The following is a 13,197-nucleotide window of genomic DNA, read 5'->3' on the forward strand; positions in this document are numbered from 1 at the left end:
AGCGTGCCATGCAGGATGTGCAGGCCTGGTATTGCCGGATCTTCCAATTTTTTCAAGAAAAGATAAACATGAAGATTATCATGTGAAATTTGTCTATGTTTAAATGTTGGCTCAAAATTTTACGCAAATGGTGCAGGCATAATAAAGCACATCTGTAGGTTACTCATCTGTAATTTCTGGCCTAATGATCCAGCTATTTCGCACCTTCAAAGCTAAGTGGACCAGAGTGGAAAAATAAAATCCTATATAGACATCAAGCAGTGTTACCCACATTTCCTCCCATGTTAGTAATCTAAATCTGTAGTGTCTCCAAAAGAAATCTCCTGTACTTAAGTGACTTTCATATGCAGATCTGAAAGTGGCATCATATGCAAATGCTGACAAGCATATTTACAGAATATGGGTATCAAAGGCTATTCAAACAATACCCAAGCTTTTCCTCCGAAAGATGAATTGTCCGAACATTTCATTCTTAACTTGTCTGGGATGGCCTGTGGACTTAGCTCTCTGGTCTGACCATGACTATTCCAGCTGGTGGTCACCGTTGTTGGTGGCTTGTCTGACCATCAAAACACTGCCCTTGAACATGTCGTTTTGTTCCACCTTGCTTCCAAACAATCATAAGCCTCAGCAACTAGACATAAGCTTGCACACATAAACATTAATCTCTTCATAATTAAAAATAACCAGATAATAGTTTACTGATCAATGAAGTATTTATTCAGCACCCATTTGCCAAGCACTGTGCTAGGCACTGTGGTGGATACAAAAATTTAAGACATGGTCCCTGCCCTTAAGGAGCTTACAATCTCACGAGGGAGACAAGACTAATATACATGTACCAGCTAGGAACAGTACAAGACAATATATAATTTGGTGTAAGAGTATGTCATACAGACTTGAAGCTTTAAAGGGATTCAAAGGAGAGAGACAATGAAATGGGCCTTAGAGTCAAGATTCCTTGAGGAGCCAGAAACTGGGCCAGGCCTTGAAAGACTGAAGAAATTCAGGGATCTCTGTTAGGTCAAAGTGGGAGTAAAGTTCAAAGGAAAACAAAAAAGTATGCATCTGATATGGACTTACTAAAAAGTCACTGTGGATTTCTGAGCCGAGATGTGGCTTGATCAGGAAAGGCTCAACAGTTTTAATGCAAACTCATAAAATATTAAGTTGTTTAGGGGACCTCCTGTAGAACACTGAAAATAATGGCAGGATTATGACTAACAACACAGATGGCACCCACTTGTCAAAAGAAAACATGGTTACAACATAAAATGCTGGTAGGATAGATGACAATTCTAGGAAGCCTTTTACCCAACATGGCAATAGCTCCAAATATCTCCTAATATTCAGAGGCCCCAGAGACAGAGTGAGGGTTTCATTATGAAGATCCAGGGCTTGGGGGCTCTCTGCTCAGAGAGGCTACACAAGAGGTAGGAAAGATACTAGAATGTACAAGAGTGACAAGAAAAAGAACAATTAGAGAAGCAAATAGAAATTCATAGTCAAAAAAACACACCAAATGTATATAATATGTACCTCCTAGGGAGATGCAGTTTGCACGTCCATTTTTTTGTTAATGAACGCATACTGTATTTCTATAATGAAAAAACTATGCCTTAGACAGGTGTGCTTTTCAGTATTATTGGCAGATGCAAGAATCCCTCAAATTATATGTATGGTCATGATACCAAATCTCATTTTTCAGTTGACTTGCATTACAAAAAGGAAGTATGTCTGGAAGGATGAAGATTGAGAGGTAAGTTGGGGAAGCAGTGAGGACTTTTTCTTATGCCCAGATAAACACAGGTATCCTGTCAAGCAACACAGGCTGGGAATGGTGGTAGTGGGACTGGCCCAGCTGTTAAGAGGCCAGTGATTGAAATTACCACTGCCCAGGACACAGTGTAGTGGCACCGTATGGCATCCTGACACTAGGAATTTTCATTCCATAAAATCAGGGAAATAAAAATCCCATAGCTGAATGCCTTTAGGATATAAATTCAAAGTTTGTTGCCTGCTTTAACCATCCCTAATATATATAGATATTCCTTACCTGAATGAATACTCAGTGAATGGAATTTAGGATTAAAATTTTACCAGAAAGATTCCACGAATTGATAACTCAAAGTTAACTCAGGGAGAACAAATAGAACTATGGAAACCTACTTCTAGCCCTAAAACAATTTCTTAAAACAAACAAACAAACAAACAAAAAACCTCTAATAAAAGTCACTGATAAAGCTTTCTTGAACAAAGACTATATATGACAAAAGGATCCCATAAGTATTATACATTCTAAGACTGGCATTTAAACTGTTAAAAAGATTTTTTAAACAGCTTAGGAAAAAAGAAGTCCCATTCACCCAATTCCATAAAATTGCAACAAATTCAAAGTTACTTACTAGCGACATTTAAAATATTTATATTAAATTCTATTACTTATGCATATTCTATTTAAAGACATTAAATACTTTCACCTCAAAAAAAACCACTCTGAAAATTCCCATTTATGTTTAAATTTCATCTAAGCCTTATGTCCATCTTTCTGAGGAAAATCTCACTCTGTGGAAAACTACCGCTTAATCAAGCTGGGAACACTTCTGACAATCCAATTTTGGGAAATGGTCCTGTGCCTACAGGATGGTTATGAAAACTATTTTGAAATAATCTTTTTTCTGTGGTGCCAATTTTACTCTTCTGGGTTCTTTGAAATACTTAAGGAGTGTGACCACCATCCTGATGAGACTCAGGGAAGGGTTAATATTTGGAACAAGTATTTATTGTATCACTGCGTTAACTGCCTACTTCTGTGGACTCTGCCTAATTTCTACCCAATTGGAAAGATAAACTAGGTGCTTGGCTTTGAAAAACTTCTTGGCCTAACATGAAGCAAATGACAAATGTTAACCAGCCAAAGACCTAGGGGAAACTTGTACCTGCCTAACTGGTACCTGTTCATCTGATTCCAAAGTCAACATTCTAACTTGTTTTTCAGGTCTGAAGATTTTCTGTAGTTTTCCAAAAATGTAGCCATGACCAGTCTTTCCCTGGATATCTCCCTCTGCTCCCAACACACGCAGATATTTCTTAATGGAGAAATGCAAGCAGAATAAATAAGACTCCACATTAGCTTGTCACTTATAAATGACTTTTCTACAGCTGAATTCCTGCTGCCACAAGAATCACTCTCCCCCCTTTTTTCCACGTTGTCTGACAACCTGAAGATTTGCAAAGTCCAGACTGAGAACAAACTATCCGGAAAAAGAAATAAATCTTCTCCCGGGGCTAGCATTCTAAATTCATAAGATGTGTATACATCCATGGTATAACAGTTGCAATTTGTGAACAGGCAGCAAGCCGCATATTTCCAACCTTGAAATGAAATCCAGTTGAAAACTGTGAACACACATGAATGGGTAATGTAAACCGCTCTGAGCTCAGACTGATGCAGGAGAGCTGGGATACATTATCTTAATTTAAAAGATCACACACAAAAGCTTTAATACAGTGAGAGAGAGATGGAATTCAGTTTTATTTTGTCCTCTCTGAAACTTCCATTTACACCATGGCCTCGCCTATCAAAGAAGAGGAAGAAAAAGCCCTGCCTTATACCACAGAACTCAAGTATTCATGTACTTGTAAGTTAGAAGTGGCAGGATATTTGTTTCTCCAGTTTTTTGGCTCCAAAAGATTACACTTTCAATACCAGTGTAGTGAGGAACCACTGGCAAACTGCTGCAAATGTCTTCTGGATTAATCAGTGTACCATTTCATAAAGTGCTTCTGGAAATAAAATCTGTAAAGCTGTCAAAAGCATCCACACTTTTGCAACACAAAGGATAAAAGAATCCCAATGGGTATTTCGCTTGAGCCTTCCCAGTCTTGTTATTGGCACTGCCGCTTTAACCTCCAAGGCGCTGGCCTTCACCCCAGGCGAAGCCTCCTGGCCGCTCTTCAGGTAGTGGATTGTAATTTGGATCCTCATCTGGTGTATCAAAAATAGCCTTCCTAAAATACAGGCGACAGAGAGAATTTAGTCCCAGAGTCACCTTAGGTCCTAAATACTGTAAGATCAGTTCAGATCCCAAAGCATGACATATGCTTGCTGTTAAACAGCTATATTTTGAAGGTATCCATAATTATTTTACCTTTACAGCAACTTTTACCTCCTTTACTCATTTTTACTATAAAATAATACATATTAATTATAGAGAAGATAGGAAATACAGCTAAGCAAAACATCCTAAATCCCCAGGGACAACTGTTTGCATTATTCTTCCAGAACTTTTATGTATGTAATTTTACAAAAGTTAGATTGCACTCCTGTTTTGTAACCTATTTTCACTTAATGTATCATGAACTTCTTTCCATAGCCATTAACTTCTTTTAATTTAAAAAATTAACAAGGTATCCCAAGAAAAATTACTGCAGGGTATAGACAGGGATAGCAAATGTTCAAAAGACTTTTAAAATACTATTAGTTGTGATTAAAAATCTTACCAAAGAATAAAACCATTAAAGCAACATCCTCTACTTACATTTATATTGCTAAATGTACTTGCTCACAGCTGATAAATTCAAAATGTATCTGAAGACTTCTACTTTTTATCAGGATCAGAAAAATATTCATATTTCAAAGTGAGTTCTTTTAATTCTGACAAATTAACAATGAAAAGCAAACACACCAACGGAATAATGGGCAAATGGTCAGTAAACATGAAAATGTTCGTTCTCATTATAATCAAAGGGAAGCATTTTGAAAACTGAGATCCCATTCCCTTTCCAAACAATTCAGTGCTAAAGCCATGAGGTGGGGCAGAACAAAGCAGGTGTCCATGCAGGGAAGGGACACCATGGTGGCCCAGAGCAAGGCAGAGCCTGCACGCAGGGGTAGGGTGCAGCTTGGCGTGGGGAGTAGAGCCCGACTGGGGCAACCACATGTGGAGGTGGCCTGGCCCAGGGTATCAGAGCCTAAGTAGAGGGAAAGAACTAGTTACTGAAAACTATTTTACTTTAGGACAAAATTATACTTTCTCTTGAACAAAGTATATTCTGCACACTTCATATACCCGCATACTTTAGAAGGATCTTTGAACTGCTTTTTTTCAACATCTTATAAAACAATAGTTTGTCAAAATAATAGTTTGATTTCATTAAACATCCCGTAAGAGTGCAGCCTGGCATGGGGAATCTGAGCCAAGTAGGGTGAGCAAGGCATCCACATGGGAGAGAGGGTGGCCTGATGGGAGACTGGTTACACATGGGAGACAGGCAGTATTAAATAAGTAAAATACATTAATAACAGAGGCAGGTTTCTCACTGTTTGATGTATCCATGAGAATACATCCAAAAAAATGATGAAGACATGAAGTAAAGGACTTAGAAGCCACTCTGAATGGGCTCCCATTGGCCAAATTTGGGACAATAGGAGCATCAAAATAAATAAGATAACAAGGGATACTAATCCATGAAAAAAATATGAAACCATGGACCCATACAGATATAAATAAATTGACTGAACTTTAATAGGGAAAAGGATATTTACATAGTTCACAAAAGACTTAATTACAAAGGAAAAAGAGTAACTTCACAGTGGAGAAGCCAGACACACCTTAATCAAGTGAGCAAAATAATTACCAAGTCACTTTGACAAATAAGACAATCAAAATCCTACGCTAATAGGCTGCAATTAGAAGAACGCAGTGTCACTTCTGTGATATTCCTGCAAAAGGAGCAAAACCTGAATCTAACGTGAGGAAACACAAGCTAAATCAAGGGATGTTCAACAAAATGGGGCTACAATCTTCAAATATATCAATGTCATGAAAGTTAAAGACAAACTGAGGTACTGTCTCAAACTGAAGGCAACTGAAGAGACATTACAGCTAAATGTAACACCTGAATCTGATCTGGATTCTTCTGTTATAAAGAACATTATCAGGACAACTGATAACAACTGGAATTGAGTCCGAGGATTACCATGTATTTCCGATTTTGATTATGATTATGTAGAATGTTCTGGTTTGTAGAAAATACATATTAAAGGGGGTGACTGGGTACAAATTGACAATGTACTTTCAAAAAGCAAGAGAAAAAGGTTCTTTGTACTGCATTTGCAATTTTCTACAAATGTGAAATTGTTTCAAAATAGAAGTCATAAAAAACAATGATATACCATCTATTGCTACCAAATTGGCAAAGGTTAAATAAACTATCTCCCTAGCTTTGATGAGGAGTGTGGTAATAGATACTTATACACTGCTGAAAGAAATGTAAACTTGCATATCCATTCTGGAAGGCAATTTGGAAACAAACAAAATAGCAATTCCACTTCTAGGAATTTATCCTTTGAAAATAATCACAGACAGTGTGGAGAGATTTAGTGACAAGAATGTTCACCACTCCAGTTTTATAAGGGAAAATCAAGAACTAATGTCAGTATCCAACTATAACGGATTAGTAAAATTATGCTATATCCATACAATGGGATAATATAATGTAGCCGTTAAAATTTGGTAGGACATTTATGATGGAAAAATTCTTATGACATGTTAAGTTAAAAAGGCAATGAAACAGCATTTTAAGAAAGTGCACAAGGAGTAAGACTGAAGAATACATATCAAAAAGTTAACAATGGTAACCACCGTCGTATCTAAGCAGGAGGGATTATGGATGATTTTACTCCCTTCTTTTGGCTTAACTATTCTACAACAAACATTTTATAATAAAAACTCACTTTTTATTCCTCGAGTGAGCCCTTTTCAAGGTACTATTTCCCAAGGATACAAAATTCTGGAGTAGAAAGGGGTCTTATAAATCAAAATCCTACCTAAGGAAACTGCTGAGCAAAAAAAGAAGGGACTTGCTTAAGATCATACGATTGGTCAGTGGAAGAGCTACTTTTGGTTTCCAGTCCAAAGCTATTTCCTCTCTACTTCACAGCTTATCTCTACCACCTGCTTGGAAGGCCAGAAATTCCACCTTTACAAACTTTCCTCTGGTCACAATGTTGCCCATTTTTGCTACCTCACCTCTCTAAAGGAGGACAGGAGCTTTCATGAAAACAGGAGGCTCCTCCCTGGGACAGGAGGTTCTAGTGATCATCAGGACAACAATTACCAAGTCACCCCCATGACACCTGAGCCTATTAATCTCACTCTGGCCACAACCCTGGCACTGTCTGCTCCTGCCCGGTCCAAGTGCTCCTCAACTGCAGGCTGTCTGCCCAATCAGCAAATGTTTACTGAACCAAACTATGCTTGCCAAGAAGCAGCCCCAAGAAAACACACAACATGGACCCTGTCCCAGTTTGTCTGCAAGGGACATGTAACCTAGTATTAAATACTCACAAAACAAATGGTGTTTTCAGAATTCTTATTCCACCAGGCTGATTAGGAAACACATCTTCCAAGAAAAAATATATGTGTCCAACTGCAATGCCTAGAATCAATCAGAAATGAAGGACGAAGGAGAAGATTAAAATTTGGTTTACAGGTGGGTTACCAATCTATATTTAGATGAACATCAGTATAATTATAAAAATTTAAAGAAGTAATGTAGTCTGTTAGCATATAACTGTCAAATAATCCTACAACAGCTATACATGAAGGCCAGACAGAGTAAATATGAAAAACAGTGACAAAATATTTAAAAGCAAAACAATAGAAAAAGTAGAGATGTGATTCTTACCCAAGAGGTCCACAATGATTGAGTTCCCCAGTAACAAGGAAAAGCCCATGAGCACCCAGGGCAGAAAGGGCGCTTGGAAGTTGAGAAGGCCGAAGAAGTTCATGCGGACGTATGGGTTCCTTCGGCTCCACACGTAGACAAGCATTATTGTAAAGGCCTGACCCAAGAAAACTAAGCTCACAAACAAACCAAAAAGCTAGCAGATGGCATTAAAGAAAATATCAACATTAAGAATTTAATAGGGAAGACTGGACAAGAGCACTAGGGATTTTGTTCTCACGAAAGTTTGGATTTGAAAAGTTGAATAGCAGCTACATCTTTAGAATTAAAAGCATAAAGCCTGAAATAATTACTGAAGTAATTAAAAAACAATCAGGCAAAAACCTACATCGGCCAAATCATCTGGATTGTAGCCACTCAAACTGATATTCTGCTTTGGCTGTGAAGTCCTTGCCTCTTTGGAAAGTGTGTTAATTCCTTGGTCAATAATTACATTAAAGCTCACTCACCATTAACACCTTTACAGAGATGAATAAAGCCAGCTGGAGTAAAACCATCTTATGAGACAGGACTGTATCTAAATCTGTTATACAGACCAAAAAATTTTTATGATCAGTGTTCATGGTGATCAAAGAAATGTCTTACCTACTTAAAGTGAAATACTTCCACCAACTATGATAAAACAAAGATGCTTAATAGTAACCCACCTGGATCAAAGGTTCCTTTCACTTGTTCACAGTAGAAAAACATCCTTTCCCACCTCTAGGCTTGAAAAGCTATCACATAAAGTGGGCTGTAAAACAAATGGTAGTACCCTGAAGCTAAAATTTTGAAGTCTGCTTTTATCTGTCTTTAACATTTTTCTGCTTTTACTCCATTTGTTGAAGGATACAGTCATTAAGAATCCACCAAAAAGGAACATAAATACGAAGTCTGCTGTCCGACCTCGGAAAGAGCCTTCTTCTAGCATTCGACAGTAACGATATCTTAAGTTCCAAGTTAAGAAAATGTTATGTACACAAATGTGAAGAAAGTAAAATTTAATGTGTCACTGAAGTACACTTGGACTCAACATTATTTGTAAGAAGTCAAGCCTTCATTTCTATAACAATGTTTGAATGGTAACATGGTTACTTTTCTCTTTTACCAGGTGTTTTAGGCAAGGTCAAAACCAGCACCGTATTTGACAAAAACTGTCCCTAGTTGGGGAACTAATCCAAGAGCTGCGTAACCATGCTTCCAGTCACCTATTAAATCTTTCAAATGTGTTATTGTCTTTCCCATGCTCAGCCACACCCCAAACTTCACCATCTTTGCTTTTCACAATCTATCTTGGAAGAAATCCCCAGCAAGAAGCCTTGTGGGATAAAGTAGTTTTCCAGGCCACATAGGTTAAGCATTTCTATACTTCAGTCAATAAAGATGCATTATGACAAACTTATCAGAACGCTATACCATATGGGAGACATGGGAATCTATCCTTCTCCCCTACATGGCCCTCTGTCCACTGCGAACAAGCTGAGCTGATAACTTCCCAGGCTTCTTAATCCAGAGGGTGGCAGTGGAAGAGGAGTGTCCTGCTCAGTGGGCCTAAGTACCAAGTGAACAGAGCTTTGCTCTCCCAGTTTCACAAACCCCCAAAACACCACAGCACTGTCTCTCCAGCCAATAGAACCAGCAATCAAGGTCCAAGGAGATGCCAAGTTCCCATTCCTTGTGAACCCACACTCAACCCCATGCCAGAACTCTTTTAATTGAATTATCACTATACTCAGGTTGTTTTATTACTTTGGACCTGCTGATGTTATTTTGTAAGTATGCCTCAATTAATCACTTCTCCCCACCTCCTGACTAGACTTGTATACTACTTAAGGGCAGAAATGTTATCTTTTCTTGGTTAAATACCTATCATTTGAACAGTGGCCTACAATCACCCTGAAAACATTACTGTCTGACCAACTCCTCTGTGTATACTGAGCCATTGCCCAGAAGATTATAGCTAAGATGGTAACAAAAATAAGAGAATTAATTGTTTCAACTTACTACTATATTTCTTAAGTAAACCTAAGGTTCTGTCACTAACCCCACGTAATAAAGGATACAGAAAAATCATATTAAATAAAAAATTGAATCCAACTGGCCCAAAGAATAAGAAATTGGTGATTAACCTCCATATCTGTTAAAAAAAAAATCAAGAGAAAGATGGATTAAATGAAATATATCACCAAGAAACATTTAGATATTAAGACAGAAGAGACTATGACAACTGTTTCAAGACAACAGACATGGTGATACTAGGTTCAGAAGAAACTTGGACATACAATCTGATGCAAGATTTTTGTGCTGCAGGATTTTGTGCACAGGGTTTGGTTGACCCTGAAATTTATAAGGTTAATGGGAAAGACAATTTGAAATTGTGATTGCCTTAAAAAAAAGTAATAATAAAAAGTCCATATCATATGGTCAGCCAAATTATGGAAAAAGTTTGCTGAAAAGACCAGGTTAATTTGTAGACTAGAAAACAGTGCTTTCATATATATAGCACCAAAATCTAGTGAATAGTCTTGAAATACCAGAGGAAACTCCAGGCATCTAATATAAATTATCAAGAAATATTTCTATATTAATCATTCAGAAACTTCCAGAGGAAAGGTAATTCTAAGGCAAAATACTCAAGGGCTAGTCTCAATGAAGTAAAGAACTAATGCTCTAATAATCAGAGTCTAACTGATAGATACAAGAACATCATTTACATGTTGGAAACCCCAATATACACACTTCCTTATCCAGCCCATCCACACTGCAAGAATATCTGCTCACAGTGGTAGAGCACTTTAACATTTTAAAGTGTTTGAACATATTCTACCATTTCATGTTATCTTAATAATTGTGTGAGACAAGCTGGCTGGTACTGCCATCCCTATTTTACAGATGAGGAAACTGAGAAACTGGGATAACTTTAAAATGGCTTGCCCAAGGACACACAGCTTGCGGATGACAGGCTCTGACATCTGACCTAGAAATTCTGAGTCCTCCGACGGCAGATTCAAGTGTCAAGAGTTTAACCCCAGGCAAACTCAAGCCAAGCAAGCCAGGAGGAAGCAATGATCGCAGAGTGACAGCTCCCAACAAAGACCATGTGCGTCTCAAAAGAAGACAGTAACAGGAGACCACGGGACTGCTTCACACATCATTAAATTCTTGAGAATTAGTAACTATTAAAGTTGAAGCAATTCAGTTGTATACACTAACTATATCCAGGATTTTAGAGTCCTCATCCTGATGAAGAGAAAACAAAAATATTCAAGTACAGAGTGAGAGATACTCTAAAAAGGAGTATTTTCAGTTACCCTTGGGACACCGAGGAGGATGAATCAGCGACTACACAAAAATTGAGTTTTCAAACGCAAGCTGGAGTTTAATGGGTATAAAGTGAATGAAACACATTTGAGACAGAGGATACAGCATGTGTAGAGACAGAATTACTGCCTTTTGGTTCTCTCCCCAACCCAACTAGAGCCTGTATGATTGTTCTGAAGCAGGAAAATACATCTCTTTTTGAGCATTCTAATCCCTGGGAAAGACTATCCCCCACTGTAATCTAATAAACTGGCATGTTGTTTAAGCTGTCAGTCTTTTGGAGGTTTGTTAGTATGATTTGATCCCTGGAAGATGGATCAATTTCAAAAGCCCTAACAGAACTAAGTTTCTGAACTGGACCATGGTGGGTGTGCCTAGGTGGTGAGTGGACAAAATAAGGCTATCTTGTGAGACTCTCCGTGGGCAGCAAGCTAGCAAGTCTCCTTTCAAATTACAGTCTAACCAGTAATTTCCAAATACAGAAACTGAACACATCAAAACCATGCAGGAAACTTTAAAAATAAAATACAGATTCTTAATGCTCAACGTTAGTGATTCTGATTTGGTACATGATAAGGAGTTTGAGAATCTTTTAAAAGTTCCCTAGGTAATTCTGAATTCCAACCAGGCTGCAAAGCCAGTGCTTTACATTCCCACAGTAAGACTTAAAATCAAAGGTTCCCACTGGGTTCTTTTTTGAGATAGTATATGACAGAATTTGTTACTAAAAAGTAAGAAAAATAAATTAAGAAGCTGAAATATTAATCATGACTGTGATGGGCCACTTACTTGAAAGTGTTTAAAGATTAATTCAGGATTGAAGTACAATTGAAAAGGTGTGATCAATTCCAACTGCTGAAATAGAAAAAGAGCTTCTTAGAGCAAATAAAAAAAGAAATAAAATTTAATCATTACAACAACAGATTAGTAGGGCTAGCAAATTCCAACTCTCCGTCACCCCGACTGAATTATTCCTTTAAGGCTTTCTTCTTAGGCTAGAGGAAGAAGTTGGTAAAGAATTCTCTAAAATTGGCACAAATTCTTCATATCCTCAATACTTAATACAAAATAAAAGTTTGTTTTATGTTGCAATATTTGAGGTCGACATGAAGGCTTGGCAGGCAGTTGGTGACAGTTTAGATACAGGGCAAATAAGAGGCGCTGCCACCAATGTGCCTGTCACACGGGTACCATCTGAAACAATATCACACTCTTACATGACCAAAGCACTAAGACTCCAGACCCTGCTACAGTCAGAGCTGGGTGCCTCTAGCCAACTCCTATATCCACAGACCTTTTTTATTTCAGAACCTTTCCCTCTCGACAATTCTAACTTTCTACCCTCGACACCTAACTTTCTTCACAAGCGGACCTTCTTTCTCCTAGTGGAGAACACGGCACACGGTACACCTGACCATCGCCAGAGCTTTCCTGGGTGGGCGGCACCCTCAACTCTGATCCGCTATATGTCCGGCCTTCATCTGTCTCTCGGGAACTGACATGAAGCCCTCCCCTTTCGGGTCCCTGGATCAGCATTCTCGGTGACATCTCCAAACCCCACACTCAGTCCGGTATGCCTCCACCCAAGGCTGGGTGGGACCAGCCCCTCTGGGTCTCCCTGAGGCTCAAACCCCTGTTTCCTTAAGACTCAGTTATATCCAGCCTGGACTAATGAGAAGCTGGCGCTGCAGGAGCTCACCACAGCGGCGGTGGTGAGGACGCAGGCGGTGGTGTAGGCGCGGCTGACCGGTGGGATCTGCAGGTACTCCAGCCGGAGGCTCTGGTACGCCATCTTCCCCACCGCCGCCTGCCCCTCCCCCCGTCCCACTTCCCCTTCCGCCAGACGCCCCAGCGGCGGGGCGGGATCAAGCGGTGGGTGGGTGGGGGACTCCCCAATTTTAACTTACCCGATATTATCCAATCGACGCCGCGCAGCCACTCAGCCACCAATCGCTAGACGCCGACAGAAAGCACATCCACCAATCACGAGTTGCGTCTCCGAAGCCCCCAGCCTTGCTATTCCACCCACAAACGTAGTGCGGCACAGGCTAAGCCCGGGTTTCTTCGGCCAATCCCCGCAGGCCACAGCTAACTTTCCCGCCTGGCTCCTTCCGGTCACAAATCTAGCCCCTCCCCCGCCGGAAA

The 13,197-nt window shown here is 39.2% G+C and overlaps 1 protein-coding gene across 3 annotated transcripts; it reads right to left on the bottom strand.

The window, feature by feature from the left end:
* Window positions 1-694: 694 nt before the first annotated feature.
* Window positions 695-12,865, bottom strand: DERL2 (derlin 2). Of its 3 annotated transcripts, none has more exons than XM_037808352.1 (7): window positions 12,752-12,865; window positions 11,842-11,907; window positions 9,795-9,868; window positions 8,585-8,678; window positions 7,693-7,888; window positions 7,353-7,443; window positions 695-4,011 (listed from the first exon to the last, which is right to left on the bottom strand). In XM_037808352.1, exons 1-7 carry the CDS (start codon window positions 12,842-12,844, stop codon window positions 3,906-3,908), a joined length of 720 nt encoding a protein of 239 aa, XP_037664280.1. In that variant the 5' UTR covers window positions 12,845-12,865; the 3' UTR covers window positions 695-3,905. The 3 variants fall into 3 exon arrangements, with proteins under 3 accessions (XP_037664280.1, XP_037664281.1, XP_037664282.1); XM_037808353.1 differs by having other exon boundaries at window positions 11,842-11,904; window positions 12,752-12,858; XM_037808354.1 differs by lacking the exons at window positions 695-4,011; window positions 7,693-7,888; window positions 8,585-8,678; window positions 9,795-9,868 and having other exon boundaries at window positions 7,378-7,443.
* Window positions 12,866-13,197: the final 332 nt, after the last annotated feature.

This window comes from Choloepus didactylus, chromosome 18 (assembly GCF_015220235.1).
Source record: "Choloepus didactylus isolate mChoDid1 chromosome 18, mChoDid1.pri, whole genome shotgun sequence".
Classification (NCBI taxonomy): domain Eukaryota; kingdom Metazoa; phylum Chordata; class Mammalia; order Pilosa; family Megalonychidae; genus Choloepus; species Choloepus didactylus.